The following is a 20,741-nucleotide window of genomic DNA, read 5'->3' as shown; positions in this document are numbered from 1 at the left end:
TTATATTTCTTCGATTCAAAATGTCTTTCGTATTTCTTGTATGATGTCGGCAAAGTTTACATTAATAACTTGAGTAGTTCTTAAACCGTTGGTTCACAAGTTTGTTTTTTCTCCACACGAAACTACAAATATGACAGATTGAATTCTCATACACCCGATTTCTTTCAAAGCAGTCGCCATTACCTGCTCAAAGACTTATTTCCGCCACGATTCATATTAACCAAAGTAAATTCATTTTTTGGAAGCGGAACTTTCACTTTCCGGATTTCGGAAAATTATGGAATTCAGTTAAACTCCCTAATTCAGAAAAAATCAAGAACTCGGGAACAATCCGGAATTGAGAAACATCCGGAATTGAGAAAAACTCCGGATTTCGAAGAAATCCGGATTGCTCCAAATTCCGGAATGTTAACGAAATCAGAAATTTCTAAATTCCGGATTTTTCCGAATTCCGGAATTATTCCAAAATGGGAATTTTCCGAATTCCGGAATTTGTCCGGTTTTACCTTCGGGAGTCCGGAAAGTAATTAATTCTGGAATTGGCTATCCGTAGTTTATGCACAATCTTTCAGAACACTAAACTAGTAGCTGTCTACCAAAAAAAAATAATGCAAAACATTTTGTATCCTGCAATACGTCATGTATTAAAATACGACAGCAGTTTCAGTATCTAAACAGAAATTGCATGTATCTAGTTACTGGAAACTGAGGTATGAAGAATTGTATTGTGTCTTATCTTTTTGTGTCTTATACAACCCGGCAAACCACTGAATATCTAAACGGCTTTCGTTAAATCCAAGTTGTAGTACTCACAGTTACATTTATTTGTGTCTATATGATCGTGTTACTAAAGCTTACTATATGACAGCGTTAGTAAGTCTTTCTCTGTTCTCCCGTAAAGTTGTGATACGATCTACTACAGAATAAAGAACCAATTAAAAATTAACCAAGTTATTGTATTACTACACATCTGCTTCCGCCTCTGTCAACTCCGGTCGATCTCGTTGACGCGACATATTTGCTTTTTATACCCCTTTCTTCGTTTACTGAACTAAACAGTAACTATTCTGAATTATGTTTCTGCGCATGCCTCGTAGATAAATATTTCTGATGCCAATAGTTTCCGTTTTGTCCAAGGAATGTTTTTTTCGTATTCCCAGCATGACCCTTTTATTACATTATATGAAGAGCATGTAGGTCTAAATAACTCATGTATTACATAGAATGTAGGTTTAACTCTTCTAGCAAAGAAGAAACATGTGATCATAGTATACAACCCACAGAAGTGATAGCTGGCAATACAGTGGTCGTAATCCCTAACGACACAGAGAGTGAGCAGTGCCCTTCCCTCTGGTCTAGTGGCTAGCGCGTGCGACTTTGGTGTCTGGTGTCCCGGGTTCGATTCCCGGCGGGAGAGCATCTATGATTTTTAAGTGTTCCTTATGTTTCTGTGTTCGTGTCAATGTCGTTATAAGTTATTAGAAAAAGCAAGTTAAACGAGTGAAGCAAGTAAAATTAGCAATAACTAAGTTACTGAAACACGTTCGGTGAGTCAGTAAAAGAAAAAGTGGACAAAACACTGACTTTTCACGCCGTCCATGCGAGTTCGAATCTATCTCGGCTTGGTTTTGTATCCATTTGAGAGAAAGTATTGTTTCTTTTCGCTGCAGCTAATGACTCTTTTCGTATTTTTCGCTGTCGCTCACAGACAAAGTAACTGTCTGTTCTTATTCTTTCTACGAATGATGGATTTTCTCTTTGGCTTCATGTCAAACATGCACACGTAATGAAAAGACGCTGTCGATAATAATAATAATAATAATAATAATAATAATAATAATAATAATAATAATAATAATAATTGTAATAATATTAATAATAATAATAATAATATTATTATTATTATTATTATTATTATTATTATTATTATTATTATTATTATTATTATTATAATGTCAAATATTACTAGCTAACTCGTGTGTGTGTTTCCACAATATAATTTTATATTATTATGTCGAAATAAGTAAGGCTGGCTGGCGCCCCCCCCCCCCCACAATTTTTTTCGATGCGCCTTATCGGTCCACAGTGTCCAACGTTCGTTCCATCTCACTATCACCTCCTGTTCTCTCGATATAAGTTATCGACATTTTGCCTAAAGAGGGCTCTACCGTGGCTCCATGACTACCCATGACAATGACTCTTCGTTCATTTTGCATTGAAATCGCTTATTTTTCTGATTACTATGAGTGCATACTGTCCAACGTTGCTCCCATCACTCTACAATTTCCCGCTCTCTATATATAAATTGCTAATATTTTGTTTGTAAGGGAGATATGGCGTTACAATTATTACGTTTCAAGAAGAATTGAAGAAGATATTGCCTTGCCACAAACAACACCTATTATTATAATTTTATTATTATTATTATTATTATTATTATTATTATTATTATTATTATTATTATTATTAATAATAATAATAATAATAATAATAATATTTTACTTACCACTAATGTTGCCTATCAGGTCCAATATTTCAATAAGTCCCTGCACACAAATATCTCAGTAAAAGAGGAAAAGTTATTCAAACTTTCTGAATACCTATTTATGGGCGAAATTTGGTTCCCTTTTGAAGTTTTTAAGAGTTTGAAGGGCCCCCATTTTGAACATTTTCATCTGATTATTCTGGTTAACGAACTCATCAAGATATTTGAACAATTAATGTTTGTGCCAAGTTTCGTCTCAATCCCCTGAAAATTAGGGTGGTTATGGCATTCACAAATAGCGTTATATATATATACAGATAGATAGATAAATAGACACACAGAGGGAGAGAGAAAAGGTATTTTGCTCCCTGATCGCACCTGTGGTCCGTCAGAGCTAAACCGGGCCCCTTTGCAAAACGTATTGACCAGCCTAACCTAAACACAAACCTCTTAATTGCTAACGTAGAAACGTGGTCGGGAGGTGTAAAGCATGTAGAAATTGTATTTTTAATAACCATGAGTATGGATTCGAACACTCCACTTCCATGTTTTTCTTTTTACTTTTTGCAGCTACATCGGAACGTTCCATTTTTATTCTTTACTAATTGCAAATGGCGTTTACATTCAAAATATGAGGAATTTTGGTGGCATTTGTTCGGATATTCTTCTCTTTCAAAATTAAGAAGAGAATAAAAGCAATACGCAAAGACAAAAAGTATTATCAGTATTAAACATTACCAATAATAATTGCTACGAAAGACTAAATACGACCTCTTTTACCATCTCTCATGAGCTGTATGTATTATTAACAAAATTTTTAAAAGACGTCCTTGATGGGGATTCGAACTCGCGTTTTTTTCATTTGTAAGCCAGCACCTTAACCACTACACCAACATCATGGCGTGGTGAACGTTTAGTTGTCGGCGTATTTGTTGTATTTGAGTTTTATGTTCCCACTTCGACAATTTGTACTCTTTTTTTCGATGTTTATCAGCTGTTTCTGGCTTTCTCTTTCGGTGTCATCCTTTATTTACACTATGTACTATTCGTATTCACAGCTTGTGCTCCTCTACAATGTCTTATTCAGATTAAACTTTTCTTTTTGCCCCTCAGTAAACATTTGATTGATTTAATTCTCATACTCTCCATGGATGGAGCGCAGGAATGCCAGATTCGAAAAATAGGTGTACATTTACTTTCCTGACAGATAATACATGCACAATGGGATTCTCATGCACTTCAGTGTGAATGTCTGTTGGTCGTTGAATAACAGCTTCCCAAGACATTGGACCGGGTGTAGTGGTCCAGTGCATTGGTCTGCCCGATCTCCGGACCTAAATCCACTGGATTTTTATCTGTGGGGACACATTAAATGTACGGTGTATGCTACTCCTGTCAACGACTTGGAACAGCGTATTCATAACGCCTGTTCGGCATGACCAACGTATCTTCAAATGTATTGCTGTCTATGGAAGGCACTTTGAACATGTCGACGGTACTGTGCAACTACCTCGTATTTAAAAAATAAAATTAAAAAAAAAACTTTACAGAAGTAGGAAAAACATTTGGAAAAGTTGGAAATTAGTTAAAAGTCTCTGACTTTCAACTAATCTCCAACTTTTTCAAACTTTTTGTTCTTCTCTGAAGTAGTGTTTTGTTTTTGAGATACGAGGTAGCTGCAGAGTACCGTCGATATATATATATATATATATATATATATATATAAATCAAAGTATACACTATTCCCAAGTTGCAGAACGTTTGGATTCTTTCTTGTTAAGGAGAAACATTATATTTACTACTGTTTACAGTAAACTCCCGATTATTCTTGCCATCACCGAGCAAAACTATACGAATAAACAATAAACACAGATGAACAGAAATGTTCATTGATTTGCCACAACAATAATTCGTATAAGCAAATCATAAACTTAAAGTCGTAAGTAAAGTTGTTTTACAGTATAAAGCTTGTGCAGTATACACCATAATTAATATAGTATAAACAAAACTACCGACGACAAGTACTGTATTGTGCGATGGAGCTTCCAATTGGTATCACCACCATCATCATAGTCATATTTCTCGCGTTCAATGCACTGTTTTCAGGCCAAAATACAATGCAGTATAATTTCAAGGCCTAACGGTATGGCTGTTTTAAATTATCATATAATTATTTACAGTATTTGCTTAAAACAATAATAAAATTTCCTGTATAAATACCCACAAACCGAATAATCGAGAGTTTGCTGTAATAAAAAAATGGTGAGTGAGCTATTAATGTGGCGAGTTTACCGATGGTAAATCCATCGCTATGTTCAATGTGGTGACTATTACCTTCTTTTTCAAGATGTATTTTCGTTGACGGTATTATTTATCTGAAATGGCTGCAATCTGTGGTAATATGAGGTATTGCTATATGATTCATTGCATATTAAATACTCACATTATACTTACTTAAAAAGTACATTTTTATTTATTCAAATATGTACGTTTCGTCAATGATTATTGTTATGCTCAGCACAGGTCCTTTCAGAAAACTATTATTGCTTGACGAACTACACCATCCGTTTCCTTTTTATGTATACCTAACTTAAGAATTGCCATAGTCTTACAAGTAAATTCTTCTTGTTCTTTAAGACTTCTCTTTTTTGTACTAACCTATGTCGTATAAAGCTGGTAATTCGTAGTCAATGAAATCTTTCTTTGAAATTCCCACTTTTTTCCCAATTGTACTTCATTTCACTTTATTGATAAACATTAGATGTAAATTTTATCTATAGAACTGTTTGTCTAATTAAGGAACATAATTAAATCAGTTGTGCTTCGCTGTCTAGGATGAAAAGGCACAATTTATATATATATTGGTAATTAAATAAGGCATTTTGAGGCAAAATTAAATTTTTTGTCAGCCAAAATGTGTTGTCCTAAGAAGTAAGGGAATAGTATTTTAAGTTGTAGGTCGAACGATAGCGGTATTCTAGATGAAATTAAAATTTCATCTCTTTTCCGTGGGCCTGTTACGTTTATTAGTGAAGTGAAATGAAATGAAATACAGATGGGAAAAGAGAGAGAGAAATTCCAAAGGAAGATTTCATTAACTACAAACCGCCAGCTTTACAAAAGTCGGCTTGTACTGTCAGAAACAATATTAAGTATAGGTTGAGGGTATAAGAATGGTAGCTCCCACCTATAATTAATATTGTTTGTGACTGTACAATGAAAGGAAAGTCGTAAAAACACAAGGAGAATATACTTGTAAGGCTAGTGGAAGTGCATAAGTTATGAATACAGGAAAAGGTGATGTAGCTCGTCAAACAATAATAGTTTTCTAAAAGGACCTGTGGTGAAGGTGGCAAAACCCATTTGTCGAAAAGTACACACATCAATAAATAAAGGAATGTTTTTTAAAGTACAAGTTCAGTACTATGAAATATATCTAGAAGTTCAGTTATTGCTTTTGAAATCCTTAAATATTGTAAATGATTTAAAACGTAATCAGTGTTATTATATTATTACGTTAGCCAATTGCATTTTTATAATTTTTGCCGTGTTTCTTTTTATTATTTTTCAGAAAGGTATTTGTGACAAAATGACTACAGTGTCCAAGGTAGCGCCTGCTTTTATCAAATACAAAATATTCCTTAGTAGTCAGTGGATTCACAATGTGCGCAGGAGCGCAAAATTAGCTAGTCTATCAGCCAGTGTGCCATATCCGTCACTGATCATCCAAAGGCTGTACTGCTCGAAGAAAGAAAAGTCGTCAGTAACGAAATCGGAAACATCACTAACGAAGTCAGCTACTAGTGTATCAACGTTTCAGAAAGGTAATTATAATGAGAACACACTATTTATGTAGACTGTACAAAATAACGTTTATTTGTATTCTTGATCATTAACCTTCTAATAAAGGTGCGATCAAAATCCAACCCAACATGACTTGTGAAACTAATCAGATCACATGCGTAATATTTCGTAACATACAACTGAGTGTTCAAATGCAAAAGTACGAAACGTCGTACAAACCAAACCGGTTGAAATAGGAATATGCCGCTGTGGGATAACGTAGTGCGACATTTAGGGAAGAGAATGTAATGTCCGGCGTGGTTGTGCGCATTCGCGGGCGCCTCTCACATGATGCAGGAGAGAATGAGGCAATTGTGTGTTCCGTCCAATTGATGCGGCAGTGCATATGAGGAAATCATGGCGTTCACATTGAAAAATGTTACGATTGAGGAGCAGCGAGATGTTAACAGATTTCTGACTGAGGAAGGGGTTAAACTGATCGATATTTATCACTAGATGGTGCCCGTGTACGGAGGAGGCTGTATCCAACAAGTCAGTGAGAAAGTGAAGTGCCCGTTTTAATGAAGGCCAGGAGAGTTTGAGTGATGACCCGAGACCAGACCAGGCAGACATAGTAATTACGGTCGAACTCGACAAGGTGAACGACCTGGTGAGAAGTGATCGGTGTCACAATGCGAATGTTAGCAGTAATGGTGGGGGCTAGCGTTGGAACAGTGTGGACAATTGTGCAAGACAGGTTGGATTACCGGAAGGTTGCGTGCAGTGGGTGCCGACAATGTTCAGCGAACCACAAAAGTAACTGCGTATGGGGTAGCACTGCAACACCTCTTCCGGTATCATGAAGACCCTGCATTCTTGGAGCGGACCGTCGCCGGTGACGAGAGCTGGTGCCATAACTTCCAGCCAGAGACAAACAAGCGTCGCCACCTTCCCTAAATAATTCAGAGCTGTTCCCTCAGGAGACAAAGTGATGCTCACCGTCTGTTTTGACGTCCGAGTTCCAATACTTATCGAATTCCTCGGACACGGAAAAACCATTAAACGTGACGTGTACTGTGAGCAGGGGCGTATCCAGGACGAACTTCTGGGCGGGGGGGCAGTGGGTTGTAATACTGCTACTTAGAGCTACTTTTAAGAGCTCCAAATTCTGGGATGGGTTTAATTTATATATAAAATAAAAAAAAACTTTCCTCTTCTGGGGGTGGGCGATTGCTCCCCCCTGGATCCGCCACTGACTGTGAGACACTGTAGCCTACGCAAGTCCATCAAGAGCAAACGGCCGGGTCTGCTCACGGAGGGACTGAATCTGCTCCACGATAACGCTTGTCCATACGTCTCCCAGGTCACACAAAGTGTACTGGACAAGTTCCAGTGGGAGCAGCTTTTCATCCGCCCTACAGCCCGGACTCGTCGTCCTGCAACTTCCCTCTGTTTGGTCCACTAAAAAAAAGAAAGAAGCAAAAAAATTTCAAAGGTAAGCGCTTCAAGTCGGACGACGAACTGAAGGACACAATGGAGGACTAGCTGCTGTCACAACCACAGGAATTCTGGGAACGGAATCCTTCGGCTCGTGAATCAGTGGAAAAGTTGTGATCAGGCTTCTGGTGATTACTTTTGAATGAAGACTTCAATTATACCCACATTGTCGTTTCGTACCTTTTCATTTGAACATTCCCCGTATTTGTTTTCGTTCCTTGGCAGCTTCATCCCACACAACAACCGATCCAACACGAAAATAAATTGAAGATCTAATGATAGAAAGTAAACTCTTAGTAAAGGTGTCGGGCTAATTAGACTTGGGGCTTTCTGATGAGTTCCCTATCGAGAACAAATGGAAATGTTTTATGAGTAAGAGATTTAGCTTCTGAATATGGCATAATTCTATTAACATTACATTTTGGGATCGATTGTGAGAAATCAGTTTTGCGACTTCAGATTTTTGAATAATTTCGTAATTAATACAGTATAATGGTCGATGTCGCAGGTAAGGACTGAGCACCGATTTCGAGTGAAAATATATGACTGATCAGGAAACAGAGTAAAATAGAAGAGACGGTAAACCGGAGACCCCAGATTTGATTCTCGATCCAATCGCTCATTTTTGACTCTTTGAAATATATTAAATTCGCACCTGTGTAGATATGATCTGAAAATAAAAATGTCATCCATTGATTATGTAACATAACCTTAAGTTTGCAAGTTTCGTGAAATGTCTGTAATTCGTCTAATTCTGGCTTAGTTTGTTCCCACTTAGATGTCAACCAGCAAGGATATTATTATTATTATTATTATTATTATTATTATTATTAAGTAGAAGGAATGTTCATTTTTTCCGATTTTGGTGACATACAGTGCTTTACATACATACACTTGTAAAGATTTAATTAGTAAACAATCTTTGTTTCAAAGAAAATGCTTAATATGTTTGTTTGTAAAGCGGTAACAGCTTTCCTACACATTGTTCGGCGTAAGCTCTAAACTGCGATAAACAAAGCCACGTGAAACTAAGCCAGCTGATTTGCTGTTGACCGACCGACGCTTGTACTCCTCCGCAAAATAGTTCATATGATTTGATTATTATTTTCACTGTGAAGTTCCATATAAAACTACTATATTATTATAAATGACAAAAATTTAATGCAGATTATCTAATAAAACTTGAGTGCGGTTAATGAAACAATAGAAATAAACACTGAGCATGCGCAGTAATTATGGCGCCAAATCAACTGTGAAGGCGTGTTCTGCTTTTAAGTCTGAAAGATAGCGAACATGAATCCCGGTTCTGTGAGTATTGTGTACTTGTGATGAAACACCAACAAGGGAAACATTTACTCACTAAGCAACAATTGGTTACCATCGAATTTTTTTTTTTTTTTAATTTTTTCGTTTTTTTTTTCTTTCTTTCTTTTCTGCTGCTGCCCTAAGTATCTGGACAACACAAGACAGTATTGTCAAAATGCACGTGTATAATTTGCTCGTCCCCGTAGGGAGTGGGAGTGATACATCACTAGCCAATCGTAGTTGTGACAAGCGGAAGGACACACATATTTTGTTTATCGGAGTTCAGAGCTTGCGCTAAACAGGGAATAGTGCATGTTAGGTTTACTAGTAGTTCAGTTATCGTCAATTTAAAAAGTGATTTCCAACATCAGAGGTTCTTCCATATATCATAATCAATATATCTGCCTGGTAGGCTAACAAGTATATTCTCTACCGAACATTGTTGTATTACCTTCCAGAAGTTGCAAAAGAAGTTACTGCGATCCTTATTCTTATTTATCTTAAGATAGTTTACTCCATTGAATAGATAGTACTGATTGAAAATCATATTTTCTGAATTCATTTTATTTTATTTTTTTCAGTAAAGGAAAATACAAAAACTGCTTCCTACACAGGCGTCGTCTTGATTGGTCTAGGAGTTACCGCTATAATGTTCTATACCATTTTCTCAGAGTTATTTTCTAACAAAAGTCCGAATAATATCTATTCAAAAGCTTTAAAAAGGTGTCGAGAAGAACCTCGAGTAAAACATTTATTAGGCGAACCCATCAAAGGATTTGGTGAGGAAACTAAAAGAGGAAGACGACGTCACGTAAGGTACGACGAGTGTATTTTTATAATTTTTATATTTATTGGCGAGTGTATTTTCCCAGTTTCTATGTTTATTACTTATTGTTTAGTTATCAATAGTAAATTGTGCTTAGTTGCATGAAAACATTGTTAAAATAAGTTCATAATTGTTTTTTTCACTATGTTTCGTATGGAGACAAAGTAATTGATGTAAAAAAATTTACAGGGTAAAAACAAACCTTGATAACCAAGAAATGTCCCCTCTTCGTATCCATTTTGTTCTTAGATCATTAACTCAGTCATTATTATCTCATCTGTGAAGACGTTAAACTAATGGCTTAATGTAAATTATAAATGTTAAGTAACGAGTTTTCGCCTATCAATAACCATAAGGCGCCTTCGGGAATTGTGAAACTAGCAATTCTTCCTTTGGTGTGTTCCGTATCGTTCCATCCTTATTTGCCCCAGTTGCAAAAGTTTTGGACCATATTCCGATTGACTTTTCGGAATAAATCTTCGGGAACTTTTGGATAAATCTTTCGATCAACACCGTGTCGAAAGATGCTTTTAATACAATACGTCTAATATACAGGCCGCGTTGCTATGGCCTCGTCTGCTCGATATTGTCGGATCTGCGCACGGTACATGACTAATTGCGTTATTAGTTATTACACACAACTTTTCAGTCTTTTAATACTTAACCTCCATCAGTCCGCCACTGGTGTGATATTGTAAGATTTGCTTGGTGTGTAGATTTGAAATATGAAATATCTTACGTAGTGCTTTTAGAAGAAAATATAGCTTTATGTTGCGTTGGCAACACTGTTAATCTGGTGGTATTGCAGTGTATGTTAAACGATGTCTTCCTGTTGGTATTTGCATGGTAATTACGAAATTTCAACTTTTTTTTAAATTTATTACTTTGAAAATTACTAGACACACCGTAGTCTAATAGTTAGATTCCACGTAGTCTCAGTTCGATTCTCGGTTGGTGCTTACCAATTTTCGACATCCACTCAGCGTTATGAGGCAGATTGGGGAGTCACGTGAATAAAGAGACGTGACGTCTACTAGGTCTAGAAAGCTCCTGGTTCGCCTGTTAAGAGACAGGGCGACGCAGCGCGCTGACGTTTTAGTCATCAGGCCGGACGTAATTCAGCTGGTCGCTAATAGATGTCATTGGAGCGGCTCAGGCCCACAAAGAGGTATAATTCCAAGTGTTTTGGTTTGGTTTTAAAAGTTACCAGGGCATATCAAGATAAATGGTCCATCCTGTACATTTATCTTCACATAGCATATGAATAAAACTCAGTATAAACAATACATTTATTTTTTTTTTTTTTCAGTATACACGTAGAAGTAGATATTTTAAAATCTAGTTTTAGTTTGTTTTTCTATTTAACTAAACTATTGTCCAACAAGAATTTTAGGAATGACCCAAAAAAATGGACCAAAAGATTGCGATCTTGGCCAAGAATTTTAGGAATGATGAAAAAAATGCATCAAAAGATTGCGTTGGCCAATAATTAGTTTTTGGATCAGGGGCCACAAAATTTTTGAACGGCCCCTAAATCGAGTTTATATATATATTATTTGTTTCCTACGGAATAAGTATATCATACTGAGTTAAATGATAGTTTGGGTTTGGCTACACTGTATGTAGTTCTTCAGATATAAGGCGTACAAGAAAATATTTGATTGAAATATATTGGATCCTTTGATCCAAAAAAAGAAAAAAAAATAAGAGTTATCAGTCGATAAATCACATCAAGCTAAACAAAATAACATACTTAAGAATAAATTCTGCTGAGTAGTTACCGAGAAAATCGCAAAACTTTACTTTTGTGGCAATAAAAAGTATGTTGTTCATTTCCAATAATTTATATTTTTTAATATTATTTTTCGGAAGAAATTATTTATTTACACAGAGTGTCCCGTAAGGAAATTGTGTCTGTTTGGAGGTCATGGGAGGTAACAATGCAAAGAAAAAATATGTCTTTGACTATGTGTCCTATTGTCAACGATTTGCGATTTATTGGTTGTTAACCATGCTTTACCGTATGGTAAATAAAAGTACCTGCTCTACAGAGTTGAGAGCATTTGCATGACCTTTCTAAAGGTACGTAGCATGTGGCAGTGGTGTCTGGAAGAGAAGGTATTTAGGGGAATCAAATAACAACACTGCCGGCATAACCATGGGACGTAAAACTCAAAGATTTCATTTCATTTCAAATAACACTATCGCCGAGGATTTCCCTCAGTAACTTTATTTCCAAAGACACCGCTGCAACATCCTACATCTAATTGGAAAGGTCATTCCATGACCATTCAAATGCACTATGTCCCAGCTCTGTAGAATAACTGTAGGATTAGCAATAAATATTTTAATTCAAGGTAAGGTCGAAAATGGTTAATAACCTGTAGTTCACAAAACGTTGAGAATAGACATGTAGTCATAGGAATATTTTTGCTTAGTATGATCTCTCCTAGGGACGTTTTTTTTTTTCTATTCTCTCTTCCGGGACACCCTATATATTGCATATGTAGCAAAACACACTATTAATTATCAGAGTATATCTATTTGTTAGAATTTTCCTTAACGGTGACACATACATTCCTTTATGCACATACTGCTTGTAAATAAAAAGGGTGTATGGTCTTTCAACTTACCAAGTATTCAATCAATCAGATAATTGCTATTGAAACAGTACTAACGATGGAGGTTAATGTGATTCGAATCTAGGTAGGTTCAAGTCTTATATAGTCCCTAAACTGGAAAACCTATCAGTTATCTGGTAGCACCGAACCTTCGCATAACTTCTGTTAACTGTTGTGTTTGTTCTTTCGTTTCAGTCATCTCTTGTATAAACAAAACGGCATAAATTACTTAAGAATGAAATTTTATATTAAGGGATCACGTAGGTCGGGAACTGTTCATTTGGAAATGAAAGAGGTAAGTAACATTGAATGAATAAAATTCAGTGTGAAAATGTGCGACTGGTAGAAGATCGAACTCAAGTTTCCGGTTTCGTGCTGGTTCGTTAACCATTGCGCTATCCAGTCCATTTATGCAGTTCCCACTATTGAGGCCACTCTTTAACCAGATTAGATCACGTAGACTGTATTAGAATACTATTAGAATACTCAGTCCAGTCAAACATTTTAACACTGAATTTCATTGCATCTTTACCTATAGATATACTGTATATATTAAGGCTGCTATCTAATATGTAAGTTTGGTATATATAGATTATTATATTAAATATTGGATATGTATAATGTATTGTCATTTTATTTGATGTGATAGTACACGGACAGGAATTACAGGAAGTTACTATAGAGGGTTGTCTGCAATCTGTACAAGCAATCTCAAACAATACGTCTTATAAAAAACTCACGTCATTACCATTGGATGGTGCTCTATTTGTTGACAGTAGGAATAGGCACTTGCTGTGCACCTGTTTCCACTGTAGTAGTCTAGAGCAAAGTACAGTCATACTGATTTTGTCTCTAGTTGACAGACTTTCTAGAAACCTTTCACTATACCAAATGGCTTGCTTCCAAGACCTCAAAATTGAAATACTAAAACTGATTACGGATTGAGCCCTCATCATGATCACCCCGACTTGCTTCGTAGTAGTACCATAGACAGCCAGGATTTATATTTGGTAAATTGGGTGCAGGATGTTCGTTTAATAAGTCAGGTTAACTTTTTTTTTCAATCAGTCGTTTGATGATAATTTGTCTATTGCCATAAAATTCTTGGAAAATTTTGCACTATTTTTGAACGTTTTCTCTCCTTGGCTGATAAAGCATAGCCACGGATTCTATGTATATTCATTTAAATACATATATGTTTTGTCTAATGTAAGAAGTCTATAGCTTTCAACTGTTCGTGCCATGTTCCGCAATATGATGAGGCCGCAACTTAGGAACCTGCATTTAGCTCTTGTTCTAGGTGCAGATTCTGGTTAATAATGGCATTTACGGGAGCCATAGAGATCCTTAATTTCAGTGCAATGGTTCTTCGTGTTGCTGGATTTCAATAGGGGACAAAGGATCTTAATCTGTCCAATTATGTCCTGGTACATACTAGGTCGTTAATTGCCTGTTCTTTTGTCCTCAAGAACGGCCCATTCTGGCCTAAGCACACACAAAAAGCCTTTCTTTCTTAGTAATGGCAAATCCTTGTGTTTTGAGTTCTTAGATGATCCGCATTTACTGTATTTAGCTTAGGAAAGGACAGTAATATCCCGTATCAGAATGATGATTCTTGACGACATCTTACTTTGTACGTGCTCGATGATACTTGAGCATCCAAAATATGTACGCTTTCACGCGAATTAGATTTGATTTCCTATATCATTTTAGCTGTGGTGCTACTACCACATTCTAGCCGGTTCTATAGATTGCGAACAACCATCTGTGTATGGGTACGTGCCTGTTGTTTGAAATGAGTTAATATGTGTATACCTATATCTGAGATTTACTGGGGGGCTGTGGCTCTGGTAGAGCGTTCACCTCCGGTGCTTTATTTCGATTCCAGCCCGCGCCGTGTGAGCTGTGTAGTGGACAAACACCATGCTCGTGGGTTTTCTCGGGGTTCTCCCGTTTCCTCCCACTTTCTTCATTCCACCATTTCATTCATTTCTCATCATCACCGTATCCTTTAGCCTAACTGGCATAAACGTGGGACGTAAAACTTAAAGATTTCATTTCATTTATTTCAGATTTACTGTAAAATCTAAGGTTAATAAATCTGACAATCTAACAAAATTTTGCCTTTAAACCTTTCTTTCTGAAACAGAAAACTATGGACTCAGTTTAGATTATCATCAATAAAGCTGTTCTGTTGAAGAATATGCATAAACGATTCAAGTTTTCACACTTGTCAATCAGAAATAAACATATACAAGTAATAACGTTATTTTTCATGGATTGTACGTTGTATTTTTACTGAAACAGTGGTTGACCTTGATCCCAGTTGCTAGAGGAGTTGCGTATAAGTGAATGGCTGGCAATAAATAAATAAATAAAAATATGTTTCCTCTGAAAACTCAGGTAGTCCCATTCTTTTTAGTACATGTGTTATTACCATTTGAGAAGTTTTTTAAAGAACTGCTTCAGAAAAAGAAACCACTAATTTATGTACTTCATGAAGAAGCTTGCACCCTTGTCACGAGTTCGAAAAGTAGCGTTGTAAAAGTCAGTGAATATAATTAAAAATATGTTTAAGAATTTATTCGGACAAAATTTCTAAGTTCATATTAAGAGTTATATAAAACGCAGCTGGTAGTAGGATCAAAAATAAGGAAAGTTCTAGAAAAAATGAAACCTGAAACACAATCGGTTTTCTCGCATGGAATTAAAAGATTTTGTCAGAGGGCCTCAGAACTATCTTTTCAAAACTACCATTGACGAGGCCTGCTCTGATTTTTTTGAAGGGCCAAAGAATGATGATGAATCCTTAAGTGAGAAGGTACATGGAGTTATTTCTTGCTTCCAGGGAAAGAAAAAAGAGCTAGAGTTGATAACTTCTGGGCAAACATAGTTCTTATAAAGGTTTAAAAAATCCTTACATTTAAGCGGCTCGGAAGTAAAACGCGATAACCCACATTCCGGTCGAAATTGAGTAGTCAGAAGATCCTTGTTTTGCATGACATTCTGGTGGTAGCGAATGGTACAAGAAGTTCATTCGGTTGACGGAAGAAAGCAGATATGCGTGGGCTAGTCCATGAAACCCACGTCACTCTGCAAATACTTGTAAAACCTGAGAAGCTATATCAAGATGGCGGAAAGTGTTATGTTGCATCCAGTGATGTTTTAGAATACATGGAAGCACATTCTTCTATTGTGGACTTTAGTGACGACAGTGACGTTGATCCGAATTACATAGGCAATGAAAGTAGATCATATGAGGAGAATGTTGAGAGCCAGGTAAGTGATTATGAATATTGTAAACAATAAATCTAAGCTGAATACTTGTGTCTGTTGGTTGTCACCTTTTAGGTGCACACCGTATGGGTGCGAACTAAAAGTTGTATTGGATTGTTGATAGAGGAGTAGCATTGATAAAACGAATGTTATGAACAAAGAAAAAGCTAATATACATGACTATATATAGATGATACTTGTGAAGTGCAAAGTAGCTAATGTGAGTGTTTGTTCGTTATGGATTCTCCAAGAAAAGGAAAGTGAGAGAATCGAAGCAGAAGGCAGAGAAAAGAAGAAATGCAGTGGAGTGGAATATGTTCAGCATAGAGAAAAGAGAACGACAAAGAATGCAAGGGAAATAGGAGCAGACTGCGGTTGTCCTTTGAAATGTTATCAAAAAAAGAAGAAGAAGAAAAAAAGAAACATGTTACAGTATTTCAGACGTTTTGGCAGTTGGACAAATGAAGTCGTACCCTGTGAAGAAACATTACACAACACATCCCATTAAGAGGAAGTACTCCGTTGCGTATTATATTCGTACTGAAGGGACGAAGGTTCGAGTTCCGAATATGTTTGTAAGCTATTGCTACCAGTCTGATATTTGGTCGCAAGTAAACCTGCGAAGAAGAGGAAGTTTTTCGGCTTGTTTTCAAAGGGTGACTCTAGAACCAAAGTACAACGAACCACGCCCAATCTACGCAAGCCAATATCAGGACGTGCAAGACTGTCTGCAATGGGTGCCTCCATTCTATGCTGAATTCTACAAATAACTTGTGGCTGACAAGAGCAATGAACATGACGCCTCTCTCGATGATGATGGGGGGCGCGGTGGCTCAGTGGTAGAGCGTTTACCTCTGGTGCTTGGGGTCCCGGGTTCGATCCCAGCCCCCGCCAAGTGAACTTTGTGGTGGACAAACACCGTGCTCGTGGGTTTTCTCGGGGTTCTCCCGTTTCCTCCCACTTTCTTCATTCCACCATTTCACTCATCTCTCATTATCACCGTCTCCTTTAGCCTAACCGGCATAACCGTGGGACGTAAAACTTAAAGATTTCATTTCATTTTCATTTCATTTTTCGATGATGATGCTTAAATATTCATTTCAGCTAATGTTGCAATGTATTTTCATTCACGTAAAACATGATAACCAACACTTTAAACACTGATACTTTATTTAAAAAAAAAAAAAAAAAAAAAGTGTTTTTCAATAATAATGTGCTCTAAATTATATCGATACAGTGTCGATTCTAAAAAGTAAATACCAACAATTAATAACTTTGTATTTGTGAGTAATATTTTCATTGTGTTTTCAATACAGATTTTCACAAAATTTCGTTTCCGTTTTTTCTCGATTTCAACTCTTTGTGGGTTATCACCTTTTACTGCCGAACCGCTCATTTATTAACAAAGATCCCAGGTAGTAAGCATGTACTATTTTTTGAGGTAAAATTTCTACTTTTTATCGTTGAAGTTGCTTTCGAATCTCTGCAAGAAACTCATTAGAACTCGTTAGTTTGATTGTAAATTATTTTTGAGTTCTTTTAACACATCCCATCATTTACCTTCCAATAGCATGTATCCCTCCCCCTCTCCCCCCATAAAAAAGATACGTATGCATGTAACAGTTTTCGAGCTATTTGTTTAATGCTATATTAATTCTTATATTATTTGTTTCAATTTCTCCACAGAATGAGTCTGGTAAGTTTGAATACCGATATTTGTTCGTTGAGCTTAATGACCTTTCAAAGCAAATAATAACTCTTGAAGATAACAGGTATCCTGACACGACACCGGATAATTCGGGCTCTCTGATTAGAGTTACGTGAAAAAGGACAAACATGTAAATTACTATTGTTGAACTGACATGAATTATTTTCATGTTAAAGAGATACGAGACTGGACTTTAGGTTTATTTTTATTCAGGTAAACAAATTTTATCGCTCTTGTAAATAGTTGTTATATAAATGGAAGACGAAATAGTAGCCAAAGTATTTTGGCATCTTATTTACTTCTTTGTGAGAAGTGTTTGTACATTATTAGCGTTTATTTGATAAACTAACATTAAATAACAGATTAATGAAAAGTTTATGTACAATATTCTGACGGCAGCGCTGTTCTGCGTAAACGGATTGTCAACTAATTTTGTATTGTTTGTAATATAATGAGCAGTGTAGTGAGATGTTTTTCATTACTGAAACAAAATGTGTTCAATATAATGGTAAAACATACTTTGCATAGTCAGGTACTGACAATATGGCCTTAATTTTATATATTGTATATAGATCTCCGTATGTATGTATGTATGAGACTATAAGGCAGTAAATTTTTGAATTAAAAAAGACTGTGTTTTTAAGTTATTTCTATGTAATGTACTTCAAAATAATTTTCAAGGTCAATAGATATATGATGTAAAGTATTGTATTTCTGCTAAAAGTAATTGGGCACCTATCGCTGAAAGCAACCCTTATTTTATTAATTGTAGACTTGCTACGTGCCGCCTACTTACAGAAACCACTCACTTTAATTAGCTGTGCCTAGCTAATGATATATCATACATTCGTATAAAGTTCCATAACCTCAAGTATAACTGAGGAAAACCTCCTGTAGAACAGCTTTGCTGTCCACCTTCGATTCTTTGACAGCAATCGGACCCACTCATGCCACTGGATTTGAAGAATATAGTGTGTAAACAACTCACCAGTATTCTTTTCTTAACGTTATTTATTATAATTTCATTAACTCATGATCTGTCGCCTTCATTAGAATAACAGAAGGTACATATTAAGAAAATTATGTATTCGTTACGAGTTACAGAACGTTATCATTTAGATATACCATCACTATGGAAAAGGGGGAAAGATTACCTAGGATGTACCCAGCCTGCTAAGAGATGAGCAATACCGGAAATCAGTCACGCTTTCACCAGTAACTACCAGGAGACATAGTTCTTTCCATATAACCATGACTTTCATCATACATGAGTTGCCATTCCTGCACTGTTACCACATATGAGATATTCAGTACCACATTAGTTTTCGTCAAGACGCACAGTCTTCCATGAAAGCAGTAAAAATCGTACCAGCAGATCTTCCAGTCGTATGTCGTCCAAATTGTGTTGCACCAGGCAAGTCTGTGACATTATTGAGGCCAGATTAGGAGCGGGTAACACTGGAAGGCGTCTGTTGGAATAGCCCGTATGTGCAAGTGTACGGCGCGTGCTCATAAGAAATATATTTCTGAGTTGTATTTGGTAGTAAATGCATGTCAGTCGCTGTCTCGTACTGTTATTGACATCAGTCTTGATATACATTTACCATGTCTGTTCCCGAATAACCCATGGTCTGACTTTTGTTGATCACTGTTAAATTTGGGATTTATCCATCGCATGTGAACTCTCACTGTTCACTGAGTATCTATACTTGTAGTTATGCACTATTAGGAAGTGGTGGCCTTGATTCAATGATCGGTCCGTATACATTACATAAGAACTAGTAGGGAGTTCGATACATTATTAATTAACAAGAAAAAAAGTATAATGCAACAGTTACTATAATCCAATTCCAATTATGTATAGAAGATAGTATCGACCTCTACAACTCCGTTCGCAGACATACAACACCTTGCCGGCCGAATTCTGTCACTCATTGATCATGACGCTTGGTTGCTGAGATCAATAAGTTAAGATCCTTGGATTATTTTCTTTCCACGGTACTTTTTTTTTAAGTATACACTACCAGCTAGACGTGACATACAAAGTGAAGACAATATTCTAACTTCCGTAGCGAGATGGGAGCCACAATCGTGTGAAAAATGTCACTCAAAATCTCTGGAAAAGATTAACATGCTTCCGTCATAATTAAAATGGAATATACATTAAGATATTCTCCTTTTGCTAACTAAGTGTGCTTTATTTACATAATCTGGTATCTGTTATATAAAATACTTTTTAAAACATGATGACAATTTAGGATAACCTACAGTACGTTTCGTTTCTCAGGTGATTCTTTCCCACCTTGTTCAGGAACAGATTTTATACATGAGACTACATATAATATTACTTGATATTCTTTTTCGTAAATAATCCGGAACAACATAAGTAACCTTGTGTGACTATTGGCTGGCAGTGTCGGTATTTCATGCGTTATTACTCACGCTGGCTATTCTAAAGCTAAGCGAACATACAGGTATATAAACACACATGTTTTAGCAATAATCACAATTTGAAAAAAAAAAAAAACATTTGTTTAATGTTCTGATAAAGCGTGTTAGCTGTTTGGCTACGGTAGCGGTTACGTTTCATTTATATGACTAGTGGGTGTCTAATTACTTTTTGGAGAATATGAAATTTAGTCAATTACCTAGACATTAAGAGCAACAGTTTCTCGCTACCTGACTCATGAAATTTGAGAAATTTTTGTCGATTATTGTAAAATTGTGCTTCCAGAATGGTCTTCATATAAAATAGAGTAAAAACATAATATAAAGTTACAAAGCGATATTTTGAACTAAAATAACGAAATAATTATTAAATTTCTGCTTCCGCATCATGTTTTATTATATACTTAACTTTATATGCTTGAGATATTACAACTATTCGGTTATCAGAAGTTTTTATAGTCATAAGATTGTGAACACAAAGACATATTATTTTATAATGTTATATTTATCAATGTGTAAGCATGAATAGTAATACTTCACATATATGTATAAAATAAAAACATCTTTTACAATAAATATTAGAGAAAGAGACTGCTTCATTGTTTAAGTAACCTTTTATTAGAACTCAAACTACATTTATGTTATGGGAAAACACAATTTGCGTACTTTGGTTATAACAAGAATCTTATAACTCAGTGCTGTTGCAAAATTTGATTTTCGTGAGAATTGTCTTTCATATTCCTATCAAATACATCCAGGTTTTATATAATGACAAGAAAACCATTTAACGTA

The 20,741-nt window shown here is 35.9% G+C and overlaps 1 protein-coding gene across 1 annotated transcript in view; it reads left to right on the top strand.

Annotated features, from left to right (window-relative positions):
* LOC145687766 (mitochondrial import inner membrane translocase subunit Tim21) overlaps positions 1 to 20,538 on the top strand; it is a 32,724-nt gene extending 12,186 nt beyond the window's left edge. Inside the window, exons 2-5 of the mRNA XM_081761208.1 lie at positions 6,057 to 6,309; positions 9,652 to 9,886; positions 12,713 to 12,812; positions 17,480 to 20,538. Coding sequence (XP_081617334.1) covers positions 6,075 to 6,309; positions 9,652 to 9,886; positions 12,713 to 12,812; positions 17,480 to 17,617 — 708 coding nt within the window. The 5' untranslated portion in view covers positions 6,057 to 6,074 and the 3' untranslated portion in view covers positions 17,618 to 20,538. The remainder of the gene's footprint in view (positions 1 to 6,056; positions 6,310 to 9,651; positions 9,887 to 12,712; positions 12,813 to 17,479) is intronic.
* Positions 20,539 to 20,741: the final 203 nt, after the last annotated feature.

This window comes from Thermobia domestica, chromosome 1, assembly GCF_964235325.1.
Source record: "Thermobia domestica chromosome 1, izTheDome1.hap1.1, whole genome shotgun sequence".
NCBI classification, from domain to species: Eukaryota; Metazoa; Arthropoda; class Insecta; order Zygentoma; family Lepismatidae; genus Thermobia; species Thermobia domestica.
The sequence above is the reverse complement of the archived record's forward strand: the minus strand, read 5'-3'. Positions and strand labels throughout refer to the sequence as shown.